General features: G+C 37.7%; 1 protein-coding gene across 1 annotated transcript in view; it reads left to right on the forward strand.

Annotated features, from left to right (window-relative positions):
- The first annotated feature begins 2,636 nt into the window (after positions 1 to 2,636).
- Positions 2,637 to 16,813, forward strand: part of LOC150095648 (lysosomal alpha-glucosidase-like) — a 39,333-nt gene continuing 25,156 nt past the window's right edge. The window contains exons 1-9 of the mRNA XM_090410230.1: positions 2,637 to 2,842; positions 4,422 to 4,573; positions 5,479 to 5,647; positions 8,526 to 8,622; positions 9,007 to 9,119; positions 9,631 to 9,756; positions 9,946 to 10,077; positions 10,188 to 10,298; positions 11,190 to 11,303. Of these exons, the coding sequence (XP_090266356.1) occupies positions 2,663 to 2,842; positions 4,422 to 4,573; positions 5,479 to 5,647; positions 8,526 to 8,622; positions 9,007 to 9,119; positions 9,631 to 9,756; positions 9,946 to 10,077; positions 10,188 to 10,298; positions 11,190 to 11,303 (1,194 nt within the window). The 5' untranslated portion in view covers positions 2,637 to 2,662. The remainder of the gene's footprint in view (positions 2,843 to 4,421; positions 4,574 to 5,478; positions 5,648 to 8,525; positions 8,623 to 9,006; positions 9,120 to 9,630; positions 9,757 to 9,945; positions 10,078 to 10,187; positions 10,299 to 11,189; positions 11,304 to 16,813) is intronic.

The following is a 16,813-nucleotide window of genomic DNA, read 5'->3' on the forward strand; positions in this document are numbered from 1 at the left end:
TGACCCCCCCCCCCCCCCACCCCCCCCCCCCCCCACCCCCCCCCCCCCCCACCCCCCCCCCCCCCCACCCCCCCCCCCCCCCACCCCCCCCCCCCCCCACCCCCCCCCCCCCCCACCCCCCCCCCCCCCCACCCCCCCCCCCCCCCACCCCCCCCCCCCCCCACCCCCCCCCCCCCCCACCCCCCCCCCCCCCCACCCCCCCCCCCCCCCACCCCCCCCCCCCCCCACCCCCCCCCCCCCCCACCCCCCCCCCCCCCCACCCCCCCCCCCCCCCACCCCCCCCCCCCCCCACCCCCCCCCCCCCCCACCCCCCCCCCCCCCCACCCCCCCCCCCCCCCACCCCCCCCCCCCCCCACCCCCCCCCCCCCCCACCCCCCCCCCCCCCCACCCCCCCCCCCCCCCACCCCCCCCCCCCCCCACCCCCCCCCCCCCCCACCCCCCCCCCCCCCCACCCCCCCCCCCCCCCACCCCCCCCCCCCCCCACCCCCCCCCCCCCCCACCCCATCTTCCTCAAGTTCTGGTCATTTTACAGCTCCTGTTTATTACGTTTAGTCTCTTTTAAGTCCTGTCCTTGTTTTCTCCAAGTTCGTATCATTTTTTTTTAAATGATTTGCCATTTTCCTTTATGTATGCAATGACGCCAAATTCGAAAGTAATTAGTTTACTTTTACGGTATAGCAAGTTAAGAAAGTTGAAATGATATGGAATTAAAAAAAAAAAAAATGGAATACTCTTGAATACTGCGAGGAAGCGGCAAGGATACTAAAAAAATCGCATTTTCACGCTTCACAACTAAGGTGTACGTTATTATCAACTGGATTGAGTGCTTTATTTGATAAAAACGAATCTGGCTGCTTTTTTTTTTCCCCTCTAAAAAAGTCATCCCGTGAAACGCACCTTATCGTTATGGAATCATTCCCACTCTTGCTTTTACTGATACAGCAAAGATTTTGATTGCAGAATAAAAGCTTTGCTTATGAATGATGGGATAATGGCTGACATCTGCTTTTGCCTTTGATAACACCGCTGATCTCTATTTGTAGAGACTGTTATTAATACGTTCTTTGAAAGTATTATATTTGTTAAGCCTACCCCCCCCCCTTTAGTCAAGATAATCAGTTAACTGTTTACCTAGTTACGCAAGAAATTAAGCCGTAAGCACCGAACTTGTACATAATAGTCAGTGTATTTTTTGTTTATTTTTTTTTTAATCGCCACATTTATAATATGATCGCATATGCTATAAAATATCATTCAAAAACAGTTTTCTGACTTAAATGAAAGTTTTAATTTCATTTATTGGGCCTGATAAATAAATAAATGTATTTTTGACAATATACAGTTTTTGACAATAAACGTACAGTCGTTAAAAAGACTTTGGACTACAGTCAACGTCGAAGTTCAAACTTACTGTTTATTTGCTTTTAAATGAACTAGAACATAAAATAAAACAAAAAAGCTAAAACTTACTAAAAAAAAAAAGCTAATGATTCAACTACTAGAATCTACATTTCTCTTCACTGAAATGCGAACAAAACGAAACCACAAAAAGCACGATTTCAGGTATGTTTATGAGATCTACTGGTCTCAATTATATTTAGTGTAATTATCATTTAAGTTACATCGTTCATTACCAAACGGATTTCGCAAGACGTTTAAGCATCCATCAGATTCGTTTTATTGGAGTTATTTCTGAACTGAAGATGGATGGATTTTAATATTAGGTATTTTGAATCCATCACAAACTTTTACTAGTGTTCGTTCAATCATTTGCACGTGAAAAACGTTCAAGAATTATATATTACAAGAGCTTCGCTATGGTCGAATGAAATTGAAGGGGTAAGGGATGTACACCAAAATGTCTGTACATGGATTAATGTTGGCTTTAATCAGATTGATTTTTTTTTTTTTTTTTTTTCTGCAGGAAAACGATTCGAACTAAAAGGAAGAATTCTGCACTGGCTAGATACTACTTGATGGCATTTCGTATATAGGATGTACTTAGATTTGTCCAGTGATTATTATTATTATTGTGAACGAGAATGTCGACATTCACATATTTTATTCGTTTTCATTATTAATGGTTCTTCTTGTAATATCTTTTACTTTTCTTTTCACTTGTACAGTTGACAGCCCGTTTCGTTCATCGTGTCTTTTTTTTTTTTCTTATTTAATTTCTTGCATTTTTTTTTTTTTTTGCTTGTTTTTGACAACGACGTTTCTTTCTTATTTATTATGTATGTTATTTTATTTTATTTTTTTAAAGTCATGACTTGCCTCTTTCATGCACGCATGAAATAGACTAGTCATATTTACATAGTCTCTAAGCAGTAGTGTTTTATTATTAACATAACCGTCAGTGATAATAATTGTGCTGACGCTATGTTGGCCTCAGCTAACAATAGTGTTGCACGTGATAAACGACTAAAATATACATGCTTGAAATACAGCAATCCACAAAGTTAAATAGTTATTTAACTATTTTATTTTTATTTAATGCATTTTTACAAGATCATATATTAAACAGTGCGCCTATCATATCAGCACTAAGACAAAGTATCTTTCTAGGAAAATGTTTAAGCATCTCAAGCTTTTCCTAATTCCAAATTGTCATTTCTCCTTACTTTCTAGTTGCAAATGGGTGGAGCCACTGGCCGAAAGAATGCCATACTGTTTCTTCCCGGAAGGCTACGGCTATCGCATGTCAGATGATATTACCATTACCCAAAACGGTTACAAAGTGGACCTGCACCGAAATCCGAATCTGACTGTACATGGCGGAGAAGTGTATAACATAACAGTGCAAGTATTTCTAGAAACGGACACCAGGTTGCGCATTAAGGTAATTTTTCTTACTTAGCATAAGATTAATATAAATTTTATAAGAAGTAGGTGAAATTATTTTCACCTACTTTTTAAAAATTATTATGATATAATTTCGCTATTTAAAATGATAAAATACTGACATTAAGGAGAGAGAAAAAAAAATGCTCCACTAACAAAAATACGAAAAGAATTTTTTCTTTGTAGGCCTTTTTTCCAGCCGATTCAGAGTAGCCCTTTGGGGCAGACGAGTAGGGTTTTTATTCTACCGGACGAAAGACGTGTTTTTCGTTTCGCAACTCAGTAAAATCTACTGAAGAATATGCGAATACGTGCAAATATATAGTAATTAAGATTAGGAAACATTGCCTCTTATCTAACACGCAGTGAAGGTGCACTCAACCTCGGCGATGAGGGAAGCGGGGATCTTTGCTTACGGATTTTCAAAAAGTTAAAGATGAAAGAGCGCAGTCTTCTCTCGTGGAGAAATAAAAGCGTTACTGGATTTTGTTCTCCCAAAATTCAAGTGTCCATGTGAAAGAGGAAATACCTAAGTCTTATATAGAAATCGTGGGTATTAAAGATCCAACATTATTTCAAAACTGAATATATGTAGAAACTTCGGACTGACCAGAGAACGTATGAGAATACAATCCTCGACATGGAATTCCCTTAGCTTGCACTACTTAAAAGACACGAGCTCTGCCCAAGCATCCGTATATTTACCTTTTATTAGTGTTGGATCTTTAATATCCACTATTTCTATATCATTTACGTTGCCAAAATGAAGCCGTATGCTTTTTCTTTGATAAATGCCCAATTCTTGATATCATAATCTCCCATTTTAGGAGGCCTTGCACGTTTCTGCATTGCACCACGGTGCTCACGAGTCGAGGTAATAATCATTTCAACTGGATTATCTTTATCGAACAAAGTTATTGCAATTGGTTACGGTTTATTGTTTCTGTTAGTGCCAACAACTTCGGTTATATATGCGTGTTATCATAGAAAGCATTTTACTAGAAGAAAAATGCTTTCCTGTTGCATATGTTTGTAGTTATTGTTATTGCCAACCATAAAAGCTATCTTTATTAAAGATTTACGATTTTATCGAGATCACTGTCCCTGCATTATTTTCATTAAAACAACTTGAAAAACAAATAAAGTACTGTTTGTCCAATAAATTCTACAATCGCCAAAAAAGAAATAAAAAATTACGCAACAGAATAGCCCTCATTGTTAAAATTATCATGCTCTCCCAAAAACGCAGAGAGAAAGAAGAAAAAAAGATTATTGAATCCATTACATTTCTTGTAACAGTGAAAACTGCTTACATATAATGCGCTTTTGTCAAATAAATTTTCCAGACCATTTTTCTAAGAACATTATTGTTTTTATATGACCTCTAAGGACTCTAGACCGATCGCAAAAGGATATTCTAAAAGATACATAATCCATCACTACACCACGCAATCTTTCGTCTACTAAAAAAAAAAATAAAAAATAAACTAGCATTTTTTATAAATAAAATAGTATAAAGCAATTCTGTCATTTTTAATGCGAGGAATTAAAATATTGTACATTATTTTTGTTTTCAGATATTCGATCCAGCAGTACCCCGTTATGAAGTACCTATAGAAGTACCACCACCTCCAGAAGACAGGGCGACCAATCCTATGTACAACATTACGTTTACTAATCAGCCACAGTTTGGAATCCAAGTGACGAGAATAGAAACTAACGTTAAGATGTAAGTCCATGTTAAATATGGATGCACGAACAAAGAATGCATTGTAGAAATTAGTACAAATGAAACGCGTGTCATTTCTAAAATCAGAATTAAATTTTATTTGCAAAATAACTGAAGACGAGCTTTAAGCACTGGAGGAATAAAACCTTTCAGCAACCAATGGCATTTACGAACGACAATGAGTCTGGTATTGATTCTGGTAGAGAAGATGCAGATGGTGAATACCGATTCAGCTTTTGCTGCATAATCTTAATTTAAAGAGGCAACACTTTGAAAGGTCACCGATCGATGGATTTTTCGTTCGTCCGTTCTATACTTCAGCTTAGCATGTAACAATACTAGAATTGAATTCTCTTTTTGTATGTGTCAACAGTTACACAATTTTTACCGATTGACACAGAAACAATCACCAAGAGTAAGTAACACGTCACTGGTATCTTATCTAAATTGGAAATTTGCTAAAATCAAACTGCGTCGAATAAAACAGAATTAAAGTTTGCTCTATAACTTGTTTGTTGACCCTGCATCACTCTATCAATAGGGAAGGAGAATGCAAGGTTTGTAAAATATGGTTTTCATCCAAACAAATTTCCTGCGAAAATAAATTTTGAATTATGTCCATTTTCTTTTTCTTCTTCTTGCAATCATTCACCTCCCCAGAAAACCTTTCTGGTGCAAAATATCATTTTAAATAATTTAACTACTTATAATGAAATGAATTTTCGTAATAGGTGCGATGTTCTAGCGTTTGTACCAGTAACAAATGTAAGCACGCAATAAGGCGTATGGATTCAAGAGAAGCGGAATGCTAGGGAATCAGTTATTTGCTTTTTGCCTTATTTTTTTAAATATTTCTGTTTCTAATCAGAATAGTTAATGAAGAACATTTGTCGGTTTATTTTCAGTTTTGACACGAACTTTCCAGGAATGATATTCTCCAACCAGTACCTTCAAATTACAACGAAATTGGCAACACCTTACATTTACGGACTTGGAGAGCACAAAACAGATCAGTATAGGCACAGTACAGACTGGACAAACTGGACATTCTTTTCAAGGGATCAGGGACCTTTGGTAAGTGAATAATTAAATACATATATTTAGCATATGATGATAGAATAGCCCTGAGGCTCACCCCATACCAGGAGGTACGGCACTATCTCGTGACATCGATATCGTGCTGTTGCTAGTAATGTAATTTTATATGTAAAATGCGTGTATTCGGTGACCGATTTCTTGATTTTGAAACATGAAGGGAGTCCACGATTCTTCACGTTCCTTGAAGAGATTCGATCTTTTGGTCTTTCCAACACCAAAGGGCAATATCGTTAACCGCTGAGCTACGATGACTCGGGGGGGGGGGGATGCTGGCGACTAGCCAGACTAGCTTAAAACTTTGTGCATTGCTGGAATGGAAAAAAAAATGTTTATCACAAAAGAGGAGGAACGGACAGTAGAGGGCGCTGATTCGCTATTGAATTCTCAGATGAAATCGATAATATATGTTTGAAAATTCAAATCAATGCATCTAAGTTCGGATAGGTCACATGTATAAATCAGAAATTCAGCGATAAAATCATCTCAAAACCAGAGCAACAATAAATATTGCAATTTATTACTATATATTACAAATAGAACCATGTAAATAGTTTGACGAAAATAAAACGAATTTACCTATTATGAACTGTTGGAATGTTTAAAGCATGTTCAGAGCTATGTGATAGACGTTTTCATGTGTTAGTAATGATATCACCACAAACCTGCTTATTGGAGGTATTAGACAGCATGAGAACGACCATAATTGATCGATTGCTTACCTAATCCTTTAAAAAATAAATATAAGAAACGTTTCTTATATTTATGTTTATAAAAAAAAAATATAAGAAAACTTTCTTGAACGTGGAAGTAAGCAATTTCACCAAAAATCAGGAAGTATCGAATTTTTAAATCTCGATGTGTGTGTGTGTGTGTGTGTGTGTGAGAGAGAAAGAGAGTATACAGATTTTTTTTTTTCCTATTATGAATATAAGTTTATTCATGAAAAGATGGCAATATAAATTTATTGTTGCATCATTTGTAATTATGAAACTAAGTTTTAATGCTAATAAATTTAAAAAAATAAACTTTTAAACAACGCGAACGAACATCCCTCCAAAGTACGATCCATGATACGTAAAACGAAATGATGGATAAAATTAAATTAATGGGATAAAAATCCCTTATTATTTTACAGCCAGTATGCGAAACTCTAAGATCGAAAACTACGATCTAAGAGTTTCATGCCGAAGAACTATCGGCGAATCCAAGCGTAAGTGACCACCTGGTAGTACAACACCAAGCCAACTCGAAGCAAAGGTGGAGCAAGCTCCCTCAGTATCCTTGATATTTTCTCATAATGTAAAAACACACAGCTCCTAGGAGTAATACTGCTTTACATTATGAGGAGAGGTCACTACCCAGACCGGTTTCAACCTTTTTTTTTTGGGGGGGGGGGGTCTCATCAGTGAGTAGATAGACCTGGATGATATCAAAGTTTAAGTGAAAAGAACTTACATACCTTCACTATACGAATGCAAGAAAGGTGTGCCCATATATTATATTATAACTAAGATGAAAAACCAAACGGGTATTTTTTTTTTTTCTGGCGAAGTTAATTAAATTAATGGGATAAAAATCCCTTATTATTTAACAGCAGGTATGCGAAACTCTAAGATCGAAAACTACGATCTAAGCGTTTCATGCCGAAGAACTATCGGCGAATCCAAGCGTAAGTGACCACCTGATAGCACCTACTCACTGATGAGACCTCAAAAAAGGTTGAAACCGGTCTGGGTAGTGACCTCTCCTCATAATATAAAGCAGTATTACATCTCCTAGGAGCTGTGTGTTTTTACATTATGAGAAAATATAAAGGATACTGAGGGAGCTTGCTCCACCTTTGCTTCGAGTTGGCTTGGTGTTGTACTACCAGGTGGTCACTTACGCTTGGATTCGCCGATAGTTCTTCGGCATGAAACTCTTAGATCGTAGTTTTCGATCTTAGAGTTTCGCATACTGGCTGTAAAATAATAAGGGATTTTTATCCCATTAATTTAATTAACTTCGCCAGAAAAAAAAAAAAATACCCGTTTGGTTTTTCATCTTAGACATGATGAATAATTGTATTAGGTGAAAAATATTCGATGTCGACCAGATTTATAAATTACTTTTCGGGTTCAGGATATCCCCAGAGTCTGGAGAAAAAAAGTCCATCTGGCATGAAAATTGATATCGACATTAGTTAACAGAAAATGATTATGCGTCAAAGAGGGGTGAAAACAATACAGTTTTTCTAGAAAAACTGAAAACAATACAAGAAACATAGAAAAAGTCATTTTGGGGGTATAAGGAGAATGTCCGACAACAGACGGACAAAAGGAACAACAGAATGGACACCAAGAACTGGTTACCGAAAAGCAGGTAGACCAGTGGTAAGATGGAATGATGAGATAATAAGATGTGGATATTTATGATGGAGAAATGCACAAGATCGGCAAAAATGGAAGAAGCATGGAGAGGCATTCGTCTAGTAGTGGACTGAAGAAAGCTGTTGATATTTTCTACTTCACATTTATGAAATGTTTGTAAAATACTTACACAAATTTAATAATTAAAATAAAACTCACATGGAAGAAATGCAGTAAACGAGTCGTATAACAAAAGTTTATAGTCTGCGTCATTGATAATACTAATAGAGGAATGATTGCCCTTTGGTTTTTCGCTTCCTGTCCAGCCATTTCATTTGTCCCAAAAGGTGGCTTTCAGATATAACAAAAAAAACTAACGAATACCCTTTTTGAGAAATATTTTGTCAGAATTTTACTTTGAGCGATTCATTTTTGTAGTTACAATAGTAAATCTCTTGTATTCAAATGATACTTAAAGAAACTTTTCTAATATTTATTTTTTATAGGATCACTCCAACATTTACGGCGTGCATCCATTCTACTTGGGATTGGAAGACGACGGTAAAGCATACGGAGTTTTTCTACTGAACAGCAATGCTATGCGTAAGTCCTGGCCAGTTCTTTTGAAAGTAAGACTGTTCGTCCACATAACAATAATAATATGTTTGGAGGTTATAATGACTGTAGTCTCTAAACGTTATCGTGAGCGCCTTAAAAATATGATGACCACCTTTAATACCCCGTAAACAGTGTTGTGCTTGCTTGCTTTTCAGGATGGTTGGAATTATGACCAACAGCTAGGGGATAGAGAAATATTAAACATTTCATAACCCCCCCCCCCCGCGTTCTTTTATAATCAAAATCCGCCATTATCCGTGATTGAATGATTTATCCGCTGACTGTAAAATCTTCATAAAACCTCAATTGCAATGTCTTTTATTCTACTGTTATAACTATTAATTATTAGTTTATCTGTTTCCTTATTAGAGGTGGGTCTACAACCACACCCAGCACTTACTTTTCGAACAACCGGAGGAATTCTAGATTTCTATGTGTTTCTCGGTCCATCACCGGAAACTGTGGTGAAGCAATATTTGGAGGTAGGTAGCATAATCGGAAATATAGTTGGAAATTTTGTATTATTCTGATAGTCTGAATTTAACTGAAATATTTTAATAATGTTGAAGCTCAAAAATGACTACGTGATATAGTGGAATATTTTGAAATTATCGAACCAGGAGTCAACAATGTTTCAAAGAAGAAAAAACATTTTTAAAGTTTCTTTCTTTGTCCAAAATATTTTGAGAATCACAGTTTCTGCTAAAACCTAAAGATATTACTGAAAATATGCATTTGGGCCTATTCATATGGGCAAACCAGAAAACGCAATACGATTTCAGGGATTTGGCTTCCAGTGATCAGTTTTTGGTGCTTTCCGTTATACCGATTAAAGTCAATTTAAATTTTTCCCTTGATCAAGATCCACAAATATCGCAGGAAATAGTAACGGGAAAGATTATTTACACGTTACAGCTTCGATTGCACTGAAATATTTCATATAATGTAAGTTGTGTACGGTTCTGTCACTAATTGTTCTTGGTTTTTTACCAGGTTGTTGGCTTTCCCATGATGCCTCCTTACTGGAGTTTGGGATTTCAGCTTTGTCGATGGGGATATCGAAACGTCAGCGAAGTTCGAAATGTCATTGAAAGGACAATCGCAGCCAAGATTCCTTATGTAAGCGTCACTACAACTACTGTATGTTACTTGTTTGGGGAGGAGGTTAAGTCACAATCCGCCTCAAAAATTAGATGGATAACATTGAGAAAAATCCCAGCATGTGCCAATTAATAATACAATTAATGAATATATTTTGGCTTTTGTTGTTCCATTTTATCAAAACCTAAGCCGATTTATTCATTCCAGGACGTTCAAGTATTTGACATCGACTACATGGACCAGAAACGCATTTTCACAGTCGATCCAGTCAACTATGAAACACTTCCAGAATTAGTCGACTATATACACAATAATGGCAGGAGAGTAATTCTTATACTGGTAAGTTAATCATAAGTAAACACATCTATTCTATCTGACCACAGTACCTTGTTATTCATTTTTCTTTTTTTTTTATTTGAGAATTACTGAATATAATTCTGATTTTACAGGACCCTGCTGTAGCATATAACGAAACTTTAATTGGAAAGTACAGCGCACTGGATGATGGTCTCAGTATGGGGATCTTCATTAAGCTTAATAATTCGATTCTGGAAGGAGAGGTAAACATCTCTTGAATTTACTTTACTGATTAGTGCTTTATAATTCGTTTCATGGAAATCTTGAATTTCTTTTTCATTCATTAACTCTGCTATTCTGATCTTTGATAACACAGTCAGCCAGTGTGGTATCCAAGATCGATCAATTACTATTCGTATCATTCACATTTATCTTGAAACACAAGGAAATGTAATATTTTCCTTTCGGACATGAGTATATTCCATTAAAATATATATTAGTTTTCATCAGTTGCTTGAAAACTTTTGGAAACGATAATGGAGAGGACTGGATGCAACTGACAATAATAAGTGGCCCATGGTGTTGGCTAAAAATGCCTCTGTAGCCAATGGAAAGGATCTGTGAGTTTTCTTAAGGAGAAAGCGTGTAGTGCTGATGATTGCAGTAAACTCTTTTAGGGATCTTCTCCTTTTGATGAAGTGCAACTGCCAAATATAATATATTCAGCGTAAAGGAGCTTCTCGGTGTTAACTTTCGATAGACGTTATGACAAATCGAACTCAACATTACTATCCACGATATTGACATTTGCACTAACTCTGCATTTATTTTTGTGGAATATTTTATCTGGATTTTTTTGTATAAATTTCCAGACCCAACTAACGTTATGTGTCTGTTCATTCTTTTTGTTGTTTTTTGTTATATTATTTATTTCATCATAACATACTATAGTGAAATGTAATGGTGTTTGTTCTGTAGGCAGTTAAATGATCAACATTTTTAAACAAGTTTAACTTTCAGAAAACCAACTGATAAAAATATTCTTGTAACTGCATTGGTATACATACAAATTATAGGGACAATAGTAATTCACTGCTTGTCCAATGATCTGTAACTTTAATGACAAAAACATTTTTGGCTTTCTTTTATTTCAGGTTTGGCCTGGTAACACTTACTACCCAGATTTCTCCCACTCCAGCGCTCTGGAATATTGGTCCACACAATGCGAATCCCTTCACAATAAAGTCCAATACGACGCCCTTTGGATAGTAAGTAAGACAGTTTCATAAAATGAATGATGCTAAGTGTGTATATACAATATATGTGTGTAAGTGTGATATAAACAAAAAAAAAAAAAGTATAGCGATATAATTTGCTTTTCTCGTAAACTACGCTGTACGGTAGCATGCCTGGACTAGGGCTCAAGGGGAAGGGAAGAAGCTGGCACAAATTCCCGGAGTCCGGCGGCCTGGTTATACTGCATTTTTTTCAGGTCTTTCTCGGGAAAATTTTTTTCTCGGTGTAACTCCCTCGTCGGCCCTGGACTGGAAAAAATATCCTCATATGTATACAAGATCACATCTTATTTGATTGCTCAAGTCTGTGTTGCTATCGCATATAGGTCATGTTATCTAAGGATCTGCTAAGACAGACTTTGAATCCTGGCTAATGAAATCGTAAATTACAACCAACCAGCCACTTCTTATAGGCTAAAGTTCAGCACGACTGTCAATACAGCTTCACCAGCCTAATGTAATGACTGAATCAGAGGTTAACTTCCCAATAATCTTTATTATATCGATCGTTTCGAATTGCTAAAGTACCTACTGTATTCAGTTGCTTTCAGTTCCATCAGGAATCCTGACGCCTTCCTATTTGAGAAGTAAATCAAATGTTTGTGATTTAAAACTACTATAAGATGAAAGGTAGCTTATTCAAAAATTCTCTCTAAATTTTATTCATATTACTTGCGATTCCCACTCGTGCATATGATCCATGTTTCTGTTCCTCTCACAGCCAAAAGGTGTGCCATTGAAGACAATGATGTGACAGAAATGAATGAGATGGTTAGGCGATGTTCTAAGGTTACGTAATGTGAAGGAGAGCGGGAAATCTTAGTAAGTTGAATCATTTTAGCGAAATGAATCAGGTGAATCAACTCACCTCAAGGGGTCATCACTGTTGGCCAAGCATTATGACACCAAAAACTGTAAGCTGTTTCTTTCCTATTTTTGTATTTATAGAATTAAGTCGGCCACTTCCAATCACAGGACATTTAATGACTGATCTTTATGCCTGTGAACAATTATTGATGAAGTAAACTGTCATACTAATTGCATGACAGTTACTAATTGTAGCCTAGGAAAAGCATTGACGAATTATATTCTGGTTTACGATAGTGTAAGCAAGCAAACGTTTCTACCTGAAGTGTCTTCATGTCTAGCTACTTGCATAATGAGATGGGTCACTTCACTCCAAGTGTCCATAATGCAAAGCACAACTCGTAGGATATGTATATTGGCTTACATTAAGAAAAACATTACTCTAACGGTCTCAATAAAGATAAAAAATTAGTGGAAACAGATCTGTAGGCAGCGAAATATTGAAACCAACTGCATGGTGGGTGGGGGCGGATATGGGAGTGTATAGAGAGCGAGAGAGTATGAAAAACAGTACCTTGAAGGTACTGGAAGGCTGTGACAGTTTGGAAATGGCGAGAATCAGAGATGGTAAAGGTCATTCAAAAATTGCCAGCTACTTCATTCAGTATTTTTTTTTTTCAAAGTGTGCTTCAAACATCCAATAATATCTTATTATCTTCAGATTTTATATCACCTTTATAGTCTCTGATTCTTTCTTTCTTTGGTATTTTTCCTCCATTTCTGCCTTAGTATAAACTGATTGGTCAAATGAAGAGTCAGCTTTTCAGCCAGCAGGTTTAAATATTCCATGGCGAACAACATAGATGTTTTGTGAATGTCTTTAGCTAGAGGATAGTTTCATAGCTTGGTGTGAGACTATACCGCTTATCGAAGGCATGAAGTGGCTGAAAAGTGCCATTAACCCTCTGGTCCTCTAAAACCCTTTTAACTGGCCCTGAACTGCTGGGTTAATTTTAAATAAATTTTAGCGCGCTCTGCCTTTACTTCTCAATGTTATCCTCTGCTATACAATAACCGATCACACGGAGCGCAAAGATCACTGTTCCAGTTTTGTCTTGTGTTTGTGTTAGATACGACTTGCTTGAGCTAACAACGCTAAATATTTACATCAGAGTTTTGTTAACTAAACGAAGTATTGTAATTTCATCTGTTACGTGGTGTTTTGACAGGAATATGGAATTATAGGAATATGGAATATGGAATTAAACTTTACTCCTCTGCACTTGAACTGTGTCACTTACTCACTTTAAGCTAATGTAACATCGTTCCACCATTTAAAAGGCTGATTTCAGCACAGACAAGTTTAACTATTAGGATGAGCCACTCAGGCAAGTTTTTGATTAACGTCTTGGGTAGAATTCTCTTCAAACTCCTAAACTGTTTCCCTACTCGACACACGTCAATTCGCTCAACACATTATAGAACGAATTCACACTGTTATTTACATTAGCATATTAGAAGCATTATTAATGCAAAGGGTACAATGACTGAAGCAACCAGGACCGTAGTTAGGGTATATGCCACTCCTATATCTGAATTATAAAAACCAAAAAGTTTTTATAATTCAGATGGTTGTCCGCCCTCCAAACTCGCCCCTCCTGTGCATTGTCTTAGTTGCTTGGTTACGACGGCCCTGAAACAATGGTTTTTGTATTATTAATAATCGGTGAAAATATAAACGAGTAGTCGTAATGTGAAGGAAAGATTGTGTAAGAATCACACAAATGGGCCAAAAAAAAAAAACAGGAATTCAATTCGCCCCGAAGACGAGAATTGCAAAAATCATAATAAGTGCTTCTTACAGAAATGGAAATTGTAGTTCTTAGGGAAAACAGTATGAGGAAAAATGTTTCAAAGAACTAAATATTTACAAAGCCAGGGTGGGATCAAAAAAGGATGAAAAGAAGTTGTTCAGTTGACTATCAACTACTTATGTTTTACCAGGCTTAAAGGTAATTGGAGGAATGACGATTTATTTCTAGAGTGATGGTGGAGATATTGCCGTTAATGGGGAAACAGAACACAAAATAGAACTCATCAGACGACGAATATATTTACGTTCTGTTATTTTAATTGCCTACATACTGCCACTGAATTGGAAACTATTATTTAATACCATGTTGGATCTCCTTTAGCCCAAAATGCTACAACACCTTGTGGCATCAATTCCACAAGGTGTTGGATTGCATTTACATCTACAACATACCAGACGTTCACCAGAAAGTGTTTTCATTGGCTTAAATTTGACGGAAGAATAATAATGATTTCTCCATTCTAGATCTGTTATCCTAACATGTCCCACACACAGTGGCATAGCTAGAGTTGTTGCCGCCCGGGGCGGTCCCTGAGTTTGCAGTCCCTCTCAATACACACCAGAAATATTACAAAAAGTCAAAACGACATATAAGGAAATAAATTAAAACGCTATGTTTATTTTTGAAGTAAAACTTTAATTTCAGCATTCTAAAATGTTTCTTGCTTTTCTGTTAGCAAAATCATCGATGGCATTGGCGAAGTCTATTTCATAGTAATGTAGGTAATTCTTAATCAATTTTATTTAGAAAAACTTCTCTCACAACTAGCAATTGTGAGAAAAATTCGCAGTAGTATTACAATATTTGGAACTGAGTTCTCGAGACTGTATTTTAGAATTAACTGCAAAAGTTCAAAAAAGTTCAAAGTGCCGCCCGGGAAGGAACTACCCCCCCCCCCCCCCATAGCTACGCTACTGCCCACACATTCTCAATAAAGTTCATATCCGGACTTTGTGTTGACCAGAGAAGATGGTGAAAGGCGCTGTCATGCTCTCTGAACCAATGCTAAACAATTTTTGCGCGATGGTCAGTAGCGCTGTCGTCCATGAAACAACCATCATCTGCTATGTAAAAAGTCAGTCAGCATTGCAGGATGGACTTGATCGCAACAATACTCACACATTCCTCAGAGAACACGGGACCTTCCAGAAATGTCAAGGAATCCGTTCTTGTATGAACAAAACATTCCCCACGCCGCCTCCAGAACCTTGAGTTGTGTTTACAAAGCAAGCCGGGTTCAATGCTTCATATGGCTCCAGCCAAATTCTCTGCCTACCGTCGGTACAAAGCAAGGTGACTCGTCGGACCACGACTTTTTTCCAGTGTCCAGTCACGGTGTACCTGACACCAATGTACACGAGCATATTAGAACTTTCCGAATCTCCGCAGAAATCAGTGGTTTCCGTATGATCATGCGACTGACAGTATCGATTCCCTTCAATTCCCTGCGTAGAGTTCTGTGAGATGGGTCGGGAACAGCTTTCATTAAATGCTTCGGTCAATTGCTGCACACGGGAAGTCCTGTATGTCCGTACAAGTCTTACGTAAGAGGACGGCGATCTCGTTCCTGACAGATTGTCTTCGGACCACAGTTGCGCCTCTAAGACAAGCAATGTAGGTTATTTTCACACTGATTAAACACCTCGGATATCTCATCTTTTCAGAAATCAGTCAGCGCTGCTGTTTTTCAAAATCGTGGGCCCAGCCAGACGAGTACCCGCAATAAGCCCTTTATCGAACTCCGAAAGAATCTGTTTTTGCCATTGTGATCAACACTTTTACTGTCCAGCAACATTCTTAAATAGTTGACTAGAACACGTGGTGACATTGACCAAGTATTTTGCATATACGCTGAGTAAGTGACATTTACGTACATCTGCATAAAAGTTTCTAATTCAGCGGCGGGTATGTGAATCAATACTCATGCCACCATATTTTAAAATCATAACATTAAATCAAAACCGAATTCTGTTCGCATTCAGTAATTTAAAAAAAAAAAAACGATTTAAGATTTAAAATATGAGTACTGTTTTTATAATCCAAAAAATAAATTCCTTTGATTTCTTCGTGACTTATTCGGGATATACTCGTGAGCCAAAACATTACGGCTAATAGCCGTAATGTTTTGTCGTAATGTCGAACACGCTATTACCTAATAGCGTGTTCGACCTCTTCTGGCCAAGATAATCCCTTGCACACGTCTTGGTATTGGCTCCATTGGACCACGAAGGGTGTCTGAGGTATTCTTGACCAACTAGGCGGAATAACGTCCAGGAGGTAAGCGAGTGAGCGAGGCACTGACATCCATACTGCGTTCCACGTGATCCCACAGATGTTTGATGGGATTCAAATCAGGAAAATTAGGCGACCTAGAGAGCAAACGGGCCTTTATTTGCACAATGTGCTTGCACAATACGAACACTGCAACACTGGGCAGAGTCCTATTGGAAGAATCCAGATCCATAGAGTCACATGGTAACTATGGAGTTGCCCTACATGGTTATCTGACCTGAAACAATTCCCCAGGTAAGAATGCGGGATCAAGTGTATTTAATGGGGATGAGAGAATCCACTGATGTTCATGAGAACAAGTCCTATATCAGGATACTGCTACCACCAGCCTGCTTCTGTTCAGCCGAGTAGTCTGGTTGGCCGTAAAGATCTTCGGAAAATATATGGAAATAAAAAGAATAAAAACGCATTCCCTCCGAAAAGAATCAATCTTAAAAAGGGAAATCCCTTAGCGCCGTAAAGAAAAACAAATATCTCAGCAAGGAATTGAGACGGTGGTAAATGAGAGCT

The sequence above is a fragment of the Typopeltis vanoorti genome, chromosome 20 (assembly GCF_054136105.1).
Source record: "Typopeltis vanoorti isolate ZY-2024b chromosome 20, IOZ_Tvanoo_1.0, whole genome shotgun sequence".
Taxonomy (NCBI): domain Eukaryota; kingdom Metazoa; phylum Arthropoda; class Arachnida; order Uropygi; family Thelyphonidae; genus Typopeltis; species Typopeltis vanoorti.